Here is a 14,091-nt window from a genome sequence, read left to right as displayed (position 1 = left end):
GCAGTGTTATACCTATTATACTTATAACTTGCAATCTTTTAGTAGCAAAGAGTACACTACTAACTAGCGAATCTCCTTTCAATACTTGGTAATTATATTACTTGATATGGCACTAACAATTTTCACATCTTACATACAAAACACTGGCAGGATAATAAAACACTTTCCAAGATATTTGAGCGTGCCATCAGTAATACCCAACAAGAGTTTTTTAAAATACACTACTTTCCCGTCTGCGTCTTCGTTTATGTGTGGGTGTGAGAAATGAAAATAGCTGGTTATTCTTCCCTTTTTATTTTGATTCGTCATGTCATCGTTTGCCTAATTCTGGGAAGGTGTTCGGTGGGGAAAAAGAGGCTCCCTTCTTAGGAGAATAATTACGGTTACGGTTAGTTGACTCATCTACAACAACATGTTTTTCAGTATCGGGTATCAGGTGGAGACTTCTGGTATAGTAAAGCCTGTTCTATATCCACCTCCAACAAATCTCCTTTAAATATTAGATACTGGCGCCATTTTAATTATAACAAATAGGCGCTGACTATTCTATTGTCATTTATTAAACGAAGTGGGGAAACTCTCGGGGAGCTGGCTAATTCCTCTCGACCTCTCCGGCGGTCCCTCCCTCTCTCGCCCCCCCTCCCCCTGACGCAGGCGAGGAAAGTGTGAAGCGGCGACGCTGGGAACGCAAGTGAGCGCCCGAGATTTTCCAGACATGGATCCGCACACACAGACGGGAAGCTGTGCCTCCGGAGTCGGGGACTAACAACAACAACAACACCGATTACAGCGCAGCCTTGCTCTGGCGGCGGCGGGGGCACGGGGGAGAGAGGGAAATGAAACACGCTGCGTGCGGGGGTTTCTTTTTGGGGTGCACGGTCGGCCGAGGCGGAAGAAAATGACAGTTTGTTACACAAACCGGACTGAAGAAACTCTTCCCTTTCGGAATTGAATGAAGACTGTCCTGTCACCGCTGCCTGTGTTGCTCGGGGTGCACCTAGCTAAGGCCACATACATGCAGAAATGCCCGTGTAGCGCCGAGGGACGCAGAAGGCAGCTTCTGTGGCCAAAGCAGACGTAGGAGCAAAAGCCGAGAATAAGATGTAGTAACTTTTTTTTTTGCCTTGTTTTTTCAGAAAATGGCATCTCGTTAAAAATTGCTTTCTGGTTTTGCAGCCTTCACGTTTAAAAGTGCCACTGCGGGGGGAAAAAGGCAACAAACCAGCCACAGTAAGAGCTGGGGGTCCTTTCACTAGCTACCCGTAGGGTACAACAGAGAATAAAGCTATTTTATATATGTAAAATATATTAAAAGCTTAGAATTCCGTTCTCATTTCGTCCGTTCACGGATCTCCGCTGTTCTGCATTGGCTACATCTTGGGATTTTTTTTTGCAAACTGTGCTTCAGTTTTCTAGATCTTATTTTTTTTTTGCGTTTGCTGGGACTGTCCGACCCACCCACTGAAGGAGCAGCCGGGGCCGATGCGGGCAGTCCAGCCCCGGCCATGGCAACGCGAGGAGCCGCATCGTCCGCAGCCATGCAGCCGCAGCAAATATACGACTTTTCCAGTGAGGAGAACAGCCACAAATGGAGAGGCCTCTTCGTGCAAGCTCTGCGAAAGGTAAGAAATCGGAGCCATAGGGGGGCATAATGTGTAATAATACTAAAAGTCTACGCGTTTGGGGGGCTGTTTTGAGATTGGCAATAGGTGTGGATGTGGAAAGCCTCTCATTTCTAGCATTTTGGCGTGCCTTAATACACCCGTAGTTACAATATTAATCATTTCCCGTTGACCGCATATTTTTAATTCAAACCAGGGGCTATATCTGGCCTTCAGTGATGAGAGTAACAGCACGTTACCTGCTTAGAAACGGCTCTTCTCCTCTCTTGACGTGCTGTTAACGTGCGCAGGAAGTCTCGCCTTTTCCCTACTAACGCAGCGGCGGCGTGCGGAGCTGGGGCTCTGGGTCGGAACCTCACCTCTCCCGAGGCGCGGGGAGGTGCTGTACAGCGTCGTGTTCACATCACGCCCGACCGCTCCGGGGGTTCGGGGACTGAACGTAGCCGTACAAGGATCAAGTGCAGTTATAATGCACGTTAAGTGTCCGTTGAGGGGGTTCGGGAATAACACCTTGATTGTCGTGAAGCAGAAACGGCTACTGACTGGGGATTCCTCAAGGACGGTCATGTGGGTTCGCATGCATACTGAGTTAATCAGCAGCCCAGGGACCGGCTTGGATCAGCCGGGGTGCCGCCATTCGTCTGTCATTAGTAAAATACTTTCATGCTTATAGGTAATCTGCTGCTCTGTTGTGCTGCCTTCAAACTTGTAACTTCTGTATATGGATCAGTCTGACTTGTTTGATGTTTTAGGGCAGCTGTTTTTTTAAACGCTTGCGCATAAAAAGTGATTCACCAACGCTTTTCCGGGAACACCTGAACTCTATAAACAATTTCTTACTTTAGATTTTTTTATTGACGACAAAACACAAAAAACGCATTTGCACAAGTCTCAGCGTAATGGCAGTATGAGGGAAGTGACCTCATTTTGACCTTAAAAAGCATTTGAGATGAGCATTGACTTTTGTTGTATCTGCTTTGAGAAAGTTTTCTCTGTCCAAACCTCTTATCCCATTCCCTACACAGTGATTAGAGGAAGTCTTTAAAGCACTTCTTAAATTCTAGTTTTTAATATTTTCCAAAACACCTTTGCCTTTTAAGGAGTATGTTCAAAGTTTCCGGACATTGATCTTTTTTTTTATTGAACTAAACTGCGTGAAGCGACTTCACTTTTATTGATGTGCAAGAGAGCTGTTATTTCTCTACATAAAACTACGACACACAACTGATTTTTCTGTAACAGACCTAACCCAGCATTCTCTAATTTATCTCTTTCACTAATTGATTATTTTTAACTGAACAAATCTGCTTTTGTTCTTAGCTGTCCACCTCTGACTTTAAAGTTAAGGAATGAAGATTCATTTTGCTGCAGTATTCAGTGTTGACTTTCTGTACTTGCAGTCTCTAGTGTTAACCATCCATTGCTTTTCATGGGATCTTGTTCATATATACAGTATATATGAACATTTTGTCCCTCATTTTGTCTCTGCAGATAAGTTATTATTAATAGAGATTACGGTATCTTAAAGAGAGTGAAATATGGAGGCAAAACACAGGGGAAATCTATAAATCACATCTTTATTTTAGAATAAAATGATCCAAAAGCTGAAAGGAAACTTAGTGGGTTCATATACAACAGTATTGGAATAAACGTTTGGTTAGGGGACAGTTCATGTACACATTTATTGATGAGGAGGAAGGATCTTGATGGTGTTTTATGGTTTTGAATGCAGATCTCATATGCTGTGTGTGAGGATAAGAGTTGCCTTTTCTGCTAGCACCGATAGGAACATTGAGGATCTGTACCTGGAGGCATAGTGCCAAGCGGTAACTTTATACATCAGCTACTGAGTTGAATTTGTTCAGAATTGCGTAATCATTCAGCTCCCACTGTAAAACTAAGCCAAACAAAATCCTCTGTTTTCAACGTCAGACCTTAATTTCCCTATGCTTTTTCTGCATAACGAAAAAAGAACATGAAACTGATGTTAATGCCTGTTGAAGAAGAAAATGACAGTTTGTTACACAAACCGGACTGTAGAAACTCTTCCCTTTCGGAATTGAATGAAGACTGTCCTGTCACCGCTGCCTGTGTTGCTCGGGGTGCACCTAGCTAAGGCCACATACATGCAGAAATGCCCGTGTAGTGCCGAGGGACGCAGAAGGCAGCTTCTGTGGCCAAAGCAGACGTAGGAGCAAAAGCCGAGAATAAGATGTAGTAACTTTTTTTTTTGCCTTGTGTTTTTTCAGAAAATGGCATCTCGTTAAAAATTGCTTTCTGGTTTTGCAGCCTTCACGTTTAAAAGTGCCACTGCGGGGGGGAAAAAGGCAACAAACCAGCCACAGTAAGAGCTGGGGGTCCATGAAGAACATGAAACTGATGTTAATGCCTGTTGAACCTTTCCTGTCTGCTTCAGTCTTTTGAATGATGCTATGGCAGGAGGCTGGGATTCCGAGTGTGTGCTAGACGTAGCCCAAGCTGTTCTCTTTACCTGCAAGGGAACACAGCCATGGTGACCTAATGAAAAGAATTACAGCTTCTAGTTAAAAGAATCTACAGCGGATGTAAATCTGTCACTTTTAACGAGTGTGAAATGAAGCCTGGAACTTGAATACTAGTGGCCCCGGTCAAATCTTTTGGCATCCGCTCCGCAGCTCGGCTCCGCTGTTAAAGCCATGATGTCTTCACCACAGCACCCGTGCCTGGTGCTCCAGCTGGTGTGTTGAGCGGAGACAGAAAGAGCTGCTGTGTGCAAGAGCCTCCTACCCTGCGGCCCGTTGAAGAGGTTCTGGAAGCAGGACCTGTGGAAAACGGGGACAGTCCAAACCCCCCCACCAGGGCCCACTGCGGGTATCATTTACGCCAATCCCACATTCCCCAGCGTGGTCCGAGACGCCCTTGTGTTGTTGCCAAAACCTCATCCTTTTGGGAGTGTAGCGCACGGAAATTGCCTTTTTTACAGATGGGTTTTCGTGATTGCTTGGTTTATTTTAGTAATGTTATGGGTGCTTTGCTAAAAAAAAAAATACCATTGCTGGCCATATCCTTCTTAGGTAAAAAAAAACAATTGAGTGGTTTGGATATCATACGAAGACAAGGTCTGTAATTGCTTCTGTCATTTGTCTCCTACAGATCCCTTTGTCTGGCTGGTATTATTATTTTATATATTCCCTGAGGTAAAAGCTCAATTTTATGAGCATGATTCTTAGAAAAACTGCCTAGTACTAGGCTATCTGTCCTGTCAGATTTTATATTTGCCTGAAATGTTTGGAATGTTTTCTTTAACAAACATAGCTTCTCCTAATAGGAGGTTCTTACAACTGGATCCATTTGTGCTAGTTCTGTGTTTGTGGTTTATTAGATGCCACTGATAGGTCCCATATGGGCTCAGAAGCTGAAATCATTAGACAGAGACATGTCTAGAGTGTTCAGTAATCTTTGAACTGCCTGCTACAATAGCATAGTGCTGATCATGGGCTAAATAATTGCTTCAGCCCAGTAGCTACTGTATAAATCTCATTACAGAGAGATGAAATGTTTGTTGCTGCTAATTGCCATAAGTCTGCCTTCCCACATTGTGACATGTCAAACCGTCTTTAACTGCGCACCTTCTTCTGAATGGCCTTATTTTCTCTTGATATTGTAGATTATATTTCAGCTTCCCAAAGAAGATTAAGGATTGAGAAGTTGAGATGTCCATTTTGAAATTGACTCTTAAAATGATAAAGTTCACCAAAAGATACAGTACCTTATAGCTGAAGCAAATTCACAGCGATTTCAGGAAAATTACAATCTTTTTGTAAAATTAAAAATTGCAATCTTTGGCAGGCATACTGCCATTTTATTTGAATAGACATGGGTAGATTCATTATACTGATTAACATTTGTCATCAGCAGGAAGTCTAATGTGGACATCAAAGGCTGGTAATGCGTGTGACCACTGTATCCACTGTGGAAGCGATACAAGCTGTACATTCTTGATGCAGGCTTTGCACCAGCTTCCAGATGCTGTTTTGTGGGATGTTATCCCATTTCTCTCGTAGGGCCTGGACAAAAGTGTGCCTGTTCTCTGGTCTCTGAGTCTTAGATGCCACATGTCTTCCCAGTTCATGCCACAAGTGTTCAATGAAGCTCAGGTGTGGCGATGGGGACATCCATGACCTGTACCGTCACATCCTGACTTCACACAGAAAGCCACTGTTACATGAGCAGCATGAGGACGTGTGTTGTCCAGGTGGGGTGTTTCCACTGCAGGATGAGCCTGCAAGAAAAGGAGCAAGTGAGATTCCTAGAATTGATCAATGTAGTGACATGCAGTCAGGTTGCCATCAATCACAACAAGTGAAGTTACATAAGCAAATTACAACAGTGTCTATAGCAACTAGACGCTCCTACCCAGACCATCACATTTGGACCTCCCCATAAGTTGTCTGTTGTGGATTGACATTTTGCGTGTCTGTGCCACACTCACTGATGTACATAATGGGTGCCTGCAAAAAATCTTGTTTCATCACTATAGAACATTTGACTGCACTGCTGGCAAATCTAGAGTGTTACTCTAACTTACTGGTGGTATGTACAGTATGAACTGTGTTCTTTATATGCAGTTGTGTTTTTCTTTATTTTCACCAGGCCCTATATTCAACAGGTTAAATCACCCCTTTACCTTTATCCAGTCGTCTCTCTGATTTAGCAGGTGAATTTGTATGCAACAGTAGAATACTACTTGAGTGCCACAGTCAGTCATGAATAATTCGAAGGAGAGGGACCCAAAAATGTAATTTCTTGAGAAAATGTTTTTAATGCTGCTAGATGATTGTTGAACGACGCAGGACAGTAGTCCAATTGCATACATACTGTACCTCGTACCATTAAAATGTTAGAGGGTGGTGTTAGTTTCTTATAATGCTTTTAAAAAAGTGAGATTTATCACTGTACAGTAATTTTATGTTCTCTTTTGATACCCTGAAGATGGGCATCTTTCTCACTTTTATTCAACTCCTTTTGTTAGACTTCTGAGTCGGTGATGCACTGAATTCTGTTTTTTTTTCTGTCAGCTCAATTAAGAAGCAATCTAAACTTGCTGAGCCAGTCTTGAGTGAACTAATTACAGTTTTTAGTGTAATGTGTTACGTGACAGCTGGTTTTGTATTGTCTTTGTTTCTGGAAATTCAGAAGTATGAGGTATTTATTCAGACCTAAGTAGAGAGTCACTATTTGAATACAGGTTAGAAAATAAAAGGGCTGAGTGCTTAATCTCCTCTGGTGGGAATTTTTTTACTGCGTGTCTGAACCTGTCGACACTCACCAGATGCTTACATCTAATCATTTTCTACTCATCACTGATTATTGAAAGGTAATGGAGCTAATAATTTCATGATTTGCAAATGGAATGTCCTTATTCATATAAACTGACACTGCCCATTATACCTGCTTAGATCAGTGGTGGGCAACAGTGCTCTAGGTATTGTTGGTGTCTTTGAATCATTGCTAAAGTATTTTAAAAATTAGCAATTTCTTAACCAACTAATTACGTTAATGAAGTAACTGAGCTCCAGTGAAACAAAAACTAGATAGAGAATGAAGGAAATCTGTACTTTTACTCTCTACTAAAACCTTTATTCTTAAATATCTACTGAATATAAAATATCTAGAACAGGTATTTCAAACTGAAAGTATTGAGGCTGTGAAGCTGTAGATGATCCTGTTTAACAGTGCCACACTAGTTTAGTGAGTTCGATTTAAATAGCTTTCATTTTGCATGATTGCAGCATGGCAATGTTACAGAATCTGAAAATTGCAACACATGTTACATCCCCTGTTTCCTCCCAGTAATTAACCCTGGCACATTACAAATAACTGTGGAGGTGGCCTAAACCCCTTGCACTCAAGTACCACCGGAAGTGCGGGTTTTAGGACAAATCTAGTCCCAATTGAACAGGATGTTGCAGCTGTCTAATTGTGGAAAAACATTTTTTTTTGGTGTGTTTGGATAGGAGAAATCCCAACTTTTTTTCAGAAAGCAATCGAGTCTTCCAAGGGAACACGAATGACAAATGCATGCAGGGCAGAGCAAGAGATGATGAGGTGTTTGAGAATTCCCTTCCTTTCCTGGCATCCGGCTGGATTTTTCCCTGCCCTAGAGAATCGAGATCAGCTCCACTGTCATTCCGACTTTCATCGCTCGGCCTGCTATTTTTTGCATGGATGCACACTTCAGTTGGATTTCAGAGTGAAAGTCCTGGATGTTTGTAAACTGTAATAGTGTTCCCATGGTATCCTGGCCAGTCACCAGTTACCGGAATCAGGATTGGAAACTGAAAGGCAGCAGAGCATGACAGAAGCATTGTTGTGTCTGTGCTCTCATCTCATTCTTTCTCACCCCGTCTTATTCCCAGTTTGAAGGTTTGAACTGGTGACCTAGCCACATGGGCAGCACAGCTGTATAAACAATGGCCTCACTGTGGCTGGTTAGTGTTAATTTTTTCATTTATTCATCTGCACTTATTTTTAGAAATGTGCGATTGCGGAGCTGGCACGTGATCTGGTGATCGCTTTATAGTGTGATTGTGGTGTGTGAGAGTGGAGGGAAGGAGTTACGTAACTGATTGTGTAATGTGCTTGGTGTAAAGAACTCTTAAGGGAGAGGAGTTCCCCCTTGTTTTGAAGTTTTTGAAGTCGCAGTGTTTCCATGCCAAAGAGGGGAATTATGAAATGAACGGCTCCACACACCTGAAGGAGAGCCGGTGTGAAACTCTAAAATTCATTCAGCGGTCATGATAATTACAGCCTCCAACCGCCTTGATGAGAACTTAAACAATGTCTTAACACACAACTAGAGATTAGAGATCAGGTATTCTCTCATAGGCAATTAAGAGATGCATCAGATGGATTAAAGAAGGGCCCTACAGAAGCAGAGCTGAAAACCATAGTTCTGCAGAACAGTGTCTCCTGTCCCCTGTTAATGGGGCATGGATTGGGAAATTCTAGTCCAAGTGGAAGAGTGTTACCTACTGGCCCACCAACACTACTTAACAAGCAGGAGCATAGCCAGGAATTGATTTGTGGGTGGGCCTGTGCAAAAGTGGGTGGCCCGGGCTCTAACTGACCGTCCTGCCAGCATAGGGACACCCCTCCAATTTACCATGCAATCCTCGAGCAGTATAATCAAACAGCAGAATTAGCTGAACCTTGTATATACATACAAACCGGTCTCATTCGTTAGTGCTACGTTTGCTGCTTTCGTTCCCAAGATATAGCGCCTTGTTTTTCCCGGTGATCACGTGACCATGCACGTAGCCTTTGACCTCCAGTGACCCCGTCTGCCGAGTTCAAGCGTCTGTTACCGGTACGAGAGTAACAGTTCTGTAATTGTGTTCCTCTGTATGCCCGGGTGGGGGGCGACGGTGGATTTTGCATTTAATATCAGTGTCTTTTGTGCGTTTGTGTGAGCAGGAAAATTAAATTTGTCACGAATATCACATACCCTAATCAGAAGAGTTGCGGGTGTAGTCTCAAAAAGCGAACACAGGCAAACAATTGCATGTATTAAGTGCTTTAACGAGCACTTAATACTTCGTAGCGGTGTGCTTTTTTAAAAATTGAAGAAGTGATCCACTTTCTCACGGTCTTTGAGACATACCATGAGGTATGGGTGCCTGTGTTAGATCCTCAGGTGAAGTCGAGTCTTCTGCAGTCTGCAATGTAATGACCCGGACATGTTTGCTTGTCCTGCTCCATGAAGTTGCCCACCCGCCCGTCGAACAGCACAAACGACGAAACTCACCGCAATCGTTAGTGCTTCGTTTGTGCCGGTTTATGTCGCTCTAAGTAGCGTTTGTGGTGCTTTCGTTTCCGAGATATAGCGCCTTGATTTTTCGGGTAATAACGTGACTACAAGGAAGTTTACAGGTACCAACAAACTCGGTACTTTAACCCCTGATTGTGATGAAAACAATGGGGGCAATTTGTTTTCCGAGTCTGTCTGGTCGGGTGGGGTGGATGTTTCAATATATTTCAATAGAGCGCCTTCTTTTCCTGTCTGTGACGTATAAAACAGCAAAGTCACGACTACCAGATCTTTCAGTTGTGATCTTTTGATCAGTAAACCCCAGACTTTGCAGCTTTTACACGAATAAACAGCCTTACATTTAGGGAGAAGTTACTATGTTAGTTCATTGGGTTAGGCGTTTTCTTTTAATTTTAACCATGTTCTCGGAAATGTATTGCTAACGTACTCCTTTCATTGGTAAAGAGACACCAGTTTCCAAATTACCCGATAGAGTCCATATTCACACTTTTAGGTATTAGTTTCAAAATCGATATAATTTAACAATAAAAAACAAAATTGAAAGCACGAGCATAATAATATAATGATCATTTACATTTACATTTCTATTCATTTATGTACAAAGCAGAAGGTGTTTCCCCTACCTTAAATGTACGATTACAATTGTTCAAATACCATTACAGAAAGCAGCGGAGACAGTTATATTGCAAATAAAAATATTTATTTCGAAGAGTACGGGACATTGTGAAACAATAAAGACGTTAAAAAATAAGCCGATGTAGATATTTTGCAAATAAGTAAAGCATTTTAAAAATAGATTCTGACAGTAAACAAGCCGATCCACCCGGCGCTGCTAGCTTGAACAGCTCTCAGACCCGTCATTGGCTAAACCCCCGAACAGCTCGGGCCGCGATTGGGTGAAGAGTGAGAATCGACTCTCTGATTGGGTAAAGCGCCACAGCGGAAGTTCTGTGTATACCGTGTGTGTTGTATGAGCACGCTGGATATACAGTAACACATTCATTGTTTTCCAATTACTGATCAATCTAAGAGAAGTCGCACTGAGGTCAAAACTGAATAGCAGACAAAGAATGGCATGGTATCCACAGCGCGTTCCCGACTCCGATAGCATGTCACGATAGGAGTGCGCGCACCACAGTCACATCGCGATACCCATTGCGACTGGCGGATCACTGTCAAGGCGCCACTGTTGCGACATTAAGTCCATATATCGCGATATGACATACGCCGACAAAACGCCCCCGCAACCATGTCGCGACATGGAGCCCGCATATCGCGATATGGCGTACCCCAACAAAACGCCCACCCCCCATATCGCGACATGAAGCCCGCATATCGCGATATGACATACCCCGGCAAAAGTGCCCCGCCCCCATGTCGCGACATGAAGCCTGCATATCGCGATATGACATACCCCAGCAAAAGTGCCCTGCCCCCATGTCGCGACATGAAGCCTGCATATCGCGATATGACATACCCCGGCAAAAGTGCCCCGCCCCCATGTCGCGATATGACATGCCCAGCCAAAATGCCCACCCACCATGTCGTGACATGAAGCCAGTATATCACGATATGACATACCCCGACAAAATGCTCCATCCCCATATCGCAACATGGAATCCATATGTTGCTATAGTACACACACTGAAATGCTTCGGAGCTCTTATCGCGATTGCATCCCACAGTTCCACGTTTGGAAACAGTGACACGGTAGGGAAAGAAAAGGAAAACGTGCCTTAGAAAATAAAAACCATGGATCTTACAATCACAGTGATTTTACATTACAACCACAGGTTTGTCATAGATGGTTAACTTGTTGGCATGCGTCATGTCTTAGTATTAGATGTTTATGGATACTGATTGTCTTTAAAATGTTAAGGGTACGAGCTATACTGTAGCAGAGCACTTGAACTCGGTAGATGGGGTCACTGGAGGTCAAAGTCACCGTGCATGGTCACGTGATCACCGGAAAACAAGGCGCTGTATCTCGGTAATGAAAGTAGCAAACGTAGCGCTAACGACCGGTTTGGTTTCCCTACGACATTGTAGGGGGCTGAGTGACGTCACGACCCCGAAAAAAACAAGGCGCTATATCTCGGAAACGAAAGCAGCACAAACGCTACTTTCAACGGCACAAACCGGCACAAAACGTAGCACTAACGAATGAGGTGGGTTTAATCGTTTGTGCTGTCTGTAGGGGGGCCAACTTCACGGAGCTTTTACCTTGCCTTTAAATATTCAGCGGACTTGAGCCTGACATACCAGAAGAACGTGCACGCACGTCTGGGTTTCAGAGGTTGGAGTAAACGCATCGTCCCAAGGGTAATATCGAGTGAGGCGCCATGAGAATAACAACTGTGGGGGTATTTAAATATTAAGTTCTGAGTATCTTGTTTGATCCTTCATGATGCTTTTAAACTTGTATGAAACCCACGAAATTAGTATTCTGTTTTCGATGCCAAAAGACACCTAATTTGGAAATTCGTGACTTCCCACAAGACTTAGCACTGAATTATTATAGTCGCATTACAGTGCTAACCAATTCATCGTACCTTTAATTGCAAGAACGGTCTGCTAATAAAAGCGTCAAATACATTCTTTGGATGTATTGTAGCTCTGTAAACGTCGTTCACTTAAAAATACTGCAGGGCATTTAGAGGCGATCTGAATAGTTATCTGTAAAATGCACACTCGAATATATCCGTCAATATTTTCTTAATGTTTTTCATGCATTCCTAAACTTGTAATTTGTTTACAGGAGAAATTTTAGAACCTCTTCGTGCTTAACTCCTACAGGTCGAGCATGTATCAAGCTGCTACAAGCAAACGCGTGCACTGCCCCTTCCGTTCCAGAAACACTTGTATTCGGGAAGCCAGGCTGTACTCCTTAAAACCCAGTATGTCTGTAGCATCTCATGTGTATTATTCGTTTCGGGACTGGTCTGGTCATCTACAGGCGGCTTTTTAAAAAACTGTAGATATATGCATTTGTTTTGCCATGTTGGCTAATCAACCAATAACCTAGCGCTAGATAGCTCTAAGAAAAAATCTTAAATTACTCAAATTACTTTAGACTGATTTTTTTTTTTGGCTAGGCCTAGGATCAATCAGGGTGGGCCTCTGCTTACAAGTGCAATCTAGATTTCCTCTGGGGTCTCCCATCCCAGTACTGGGAAGGTCCAGCCTTGCTTAGTGTCAGAGATCTGACCAGGTCAAGGTACTGTCAAAAACTCACCCTTGCCAAAAGTGAGTTACTGTAGGTGCTCCCGGTTTATTTTGTTTTGAAAGCTTTATTTATGTTCAACTTTAGGCTGACCTTTGTCAGACCACATCTCAAGGGTTTTTTAAAAAAATAAAAATAACTAGCATTGCTGAACTTGGTCAATTCATAAACCCTTTTCTAGTTTTTTTTTCTAGCCAAATGAGATGGTTGAGTTGTTATGGAATTATGTAGTGGTGCATTTGATGCTTTTTGAAATCTTTATATCAACTTTTAAGAAGGCCGTTTGAACAAAGCTATGGTGATTCACTCTAGTCTCTAGTGGCACATTTGAGCCACTCTCATTCAAAGTGTTGTTTTGCTGGTCTACTGTTTGATGTTCTGTGCTTTTGTTATTCTTTTGCATGTTCAGACTTGCAAGTGCTCTCTCTCAGCACAATGCTTCAGTGTATTTGTACCCATTTCGGTGTGGATATGGCCCCAGCTGGTAAGAAATTAAGAAACTTAATTTCAACCTTTGTGTACGATTGTGACCATAATACAGCTGTTCAGTCTAGAAATAAGGGGATCTATGAAATAACTAAACATTTCTTAAGGTCTTTATTTTACTAATATAGCCCAGGAATAATAAGACAGTAGCTCTTAAAACTTTGTCCAGCTGCAGGCTGTAAATGTTTCAGGTGGGACTTGAATCTATAAAGTCATTAGGTTCCATGAAATGGAAGGTGTAGAATTTTCCTGCTCAGTTCCAGAAGAGCACAGGACCTGGAGCATTGCTGTATATTCCCTGGGCAGAGAACAAAATTACAAGGGCTGCCTTTGGGTTCAAATGACCATGGGTTGATGAGTCCAGATTACACTGGTGTACTACCCTATGTCAGTGTTTTTCAAAAAGTTGCATCCTGCATTCCAGCAGTTCATCACACTGCATCATTTGTTTTGGTAAACAGTGTCCCTTTCTGAAGTGATGCAGAGAGAAAATGTGTGAGAGGGTGTTACGATAAGTCAGAATGCAAACACTTTTCCTTTCTTCTATTTAGTTCAACTTCACTCAAACACTTGTGTGTGATTTGCACTCTGGACTCTGCAATCTGAAATGTGCATATGTCTGTGATTAAGGAAGTGGGTTCAAATGCATTGGCAAACACTTTTCACAGAGTTTTAAGATTGCGTTGATCCCCGTTTGTCATGGTGAGGCTTGCTAATCACACCTCTGCCAACTGCCATCCATTCAGCTCATTCATTCTCACAGGTCCATGTTGTTTCAGCTACTTCAGAGCTGTCACCTTCAAAGGCTGAATGAAAGTGTGATTTGCAGGCCAAATACAATCAGAAAGCTTTCAGAAGTGTTAAATTAATCTGAACCCAATGTAGGGCAGTGGACATACTGTAACTCTATGTAATGTTACAATTCCTAATTCCTAATTTGACTGCTTCTT

General features: G+C 42.7%; 1 protein-coding gene across 2 annotated transcripts in view; it reads left to right on the top strand.

The window, feature by feature from the left end:
* The first annotated feature begins 691 nt into the window (after window positions 1-691).
* sos2 (son of sevenless homolog 2 (Drosophila)) overlaps window positions 692-14,091 on the top strand; it is a 51,210-nt gene continuing 37,810 nt past the window's right edge. For both annotated transcript variants that reach the window (XM_088925248.1, XM_088925249.1), the window contains exon 1: window positions 692-1,622. In XM_088925248.1, the coding sequence (XP_088781374.1) occupies window positions 1,506-1,622 (117 nt within the window). In that variant the 5' untranslated portion in view covers window positions 692-1,505. The remainder of the gene's footprint in view (window positions 1,623-14,091) is intronic.

This window comes from Atractosteus spatula, chromosome 9 (genome assembly GCF_055471065.1).
Source record: "Atractosteus spatula isolate fAtrSpa1 chromosome 9, fAtrSpa1.hap1, whole genome shotgun sequence".
Lineage (NCBI taxonomy): Eukaryota > Metazoa > Chordata > Actinopteri > Semionotiformes > Lepisosteidae > Atractosteus > Atractosteus spatula.
This window is presented reverse-complemented; position numbering and strand designations above follow the sequence as displayed.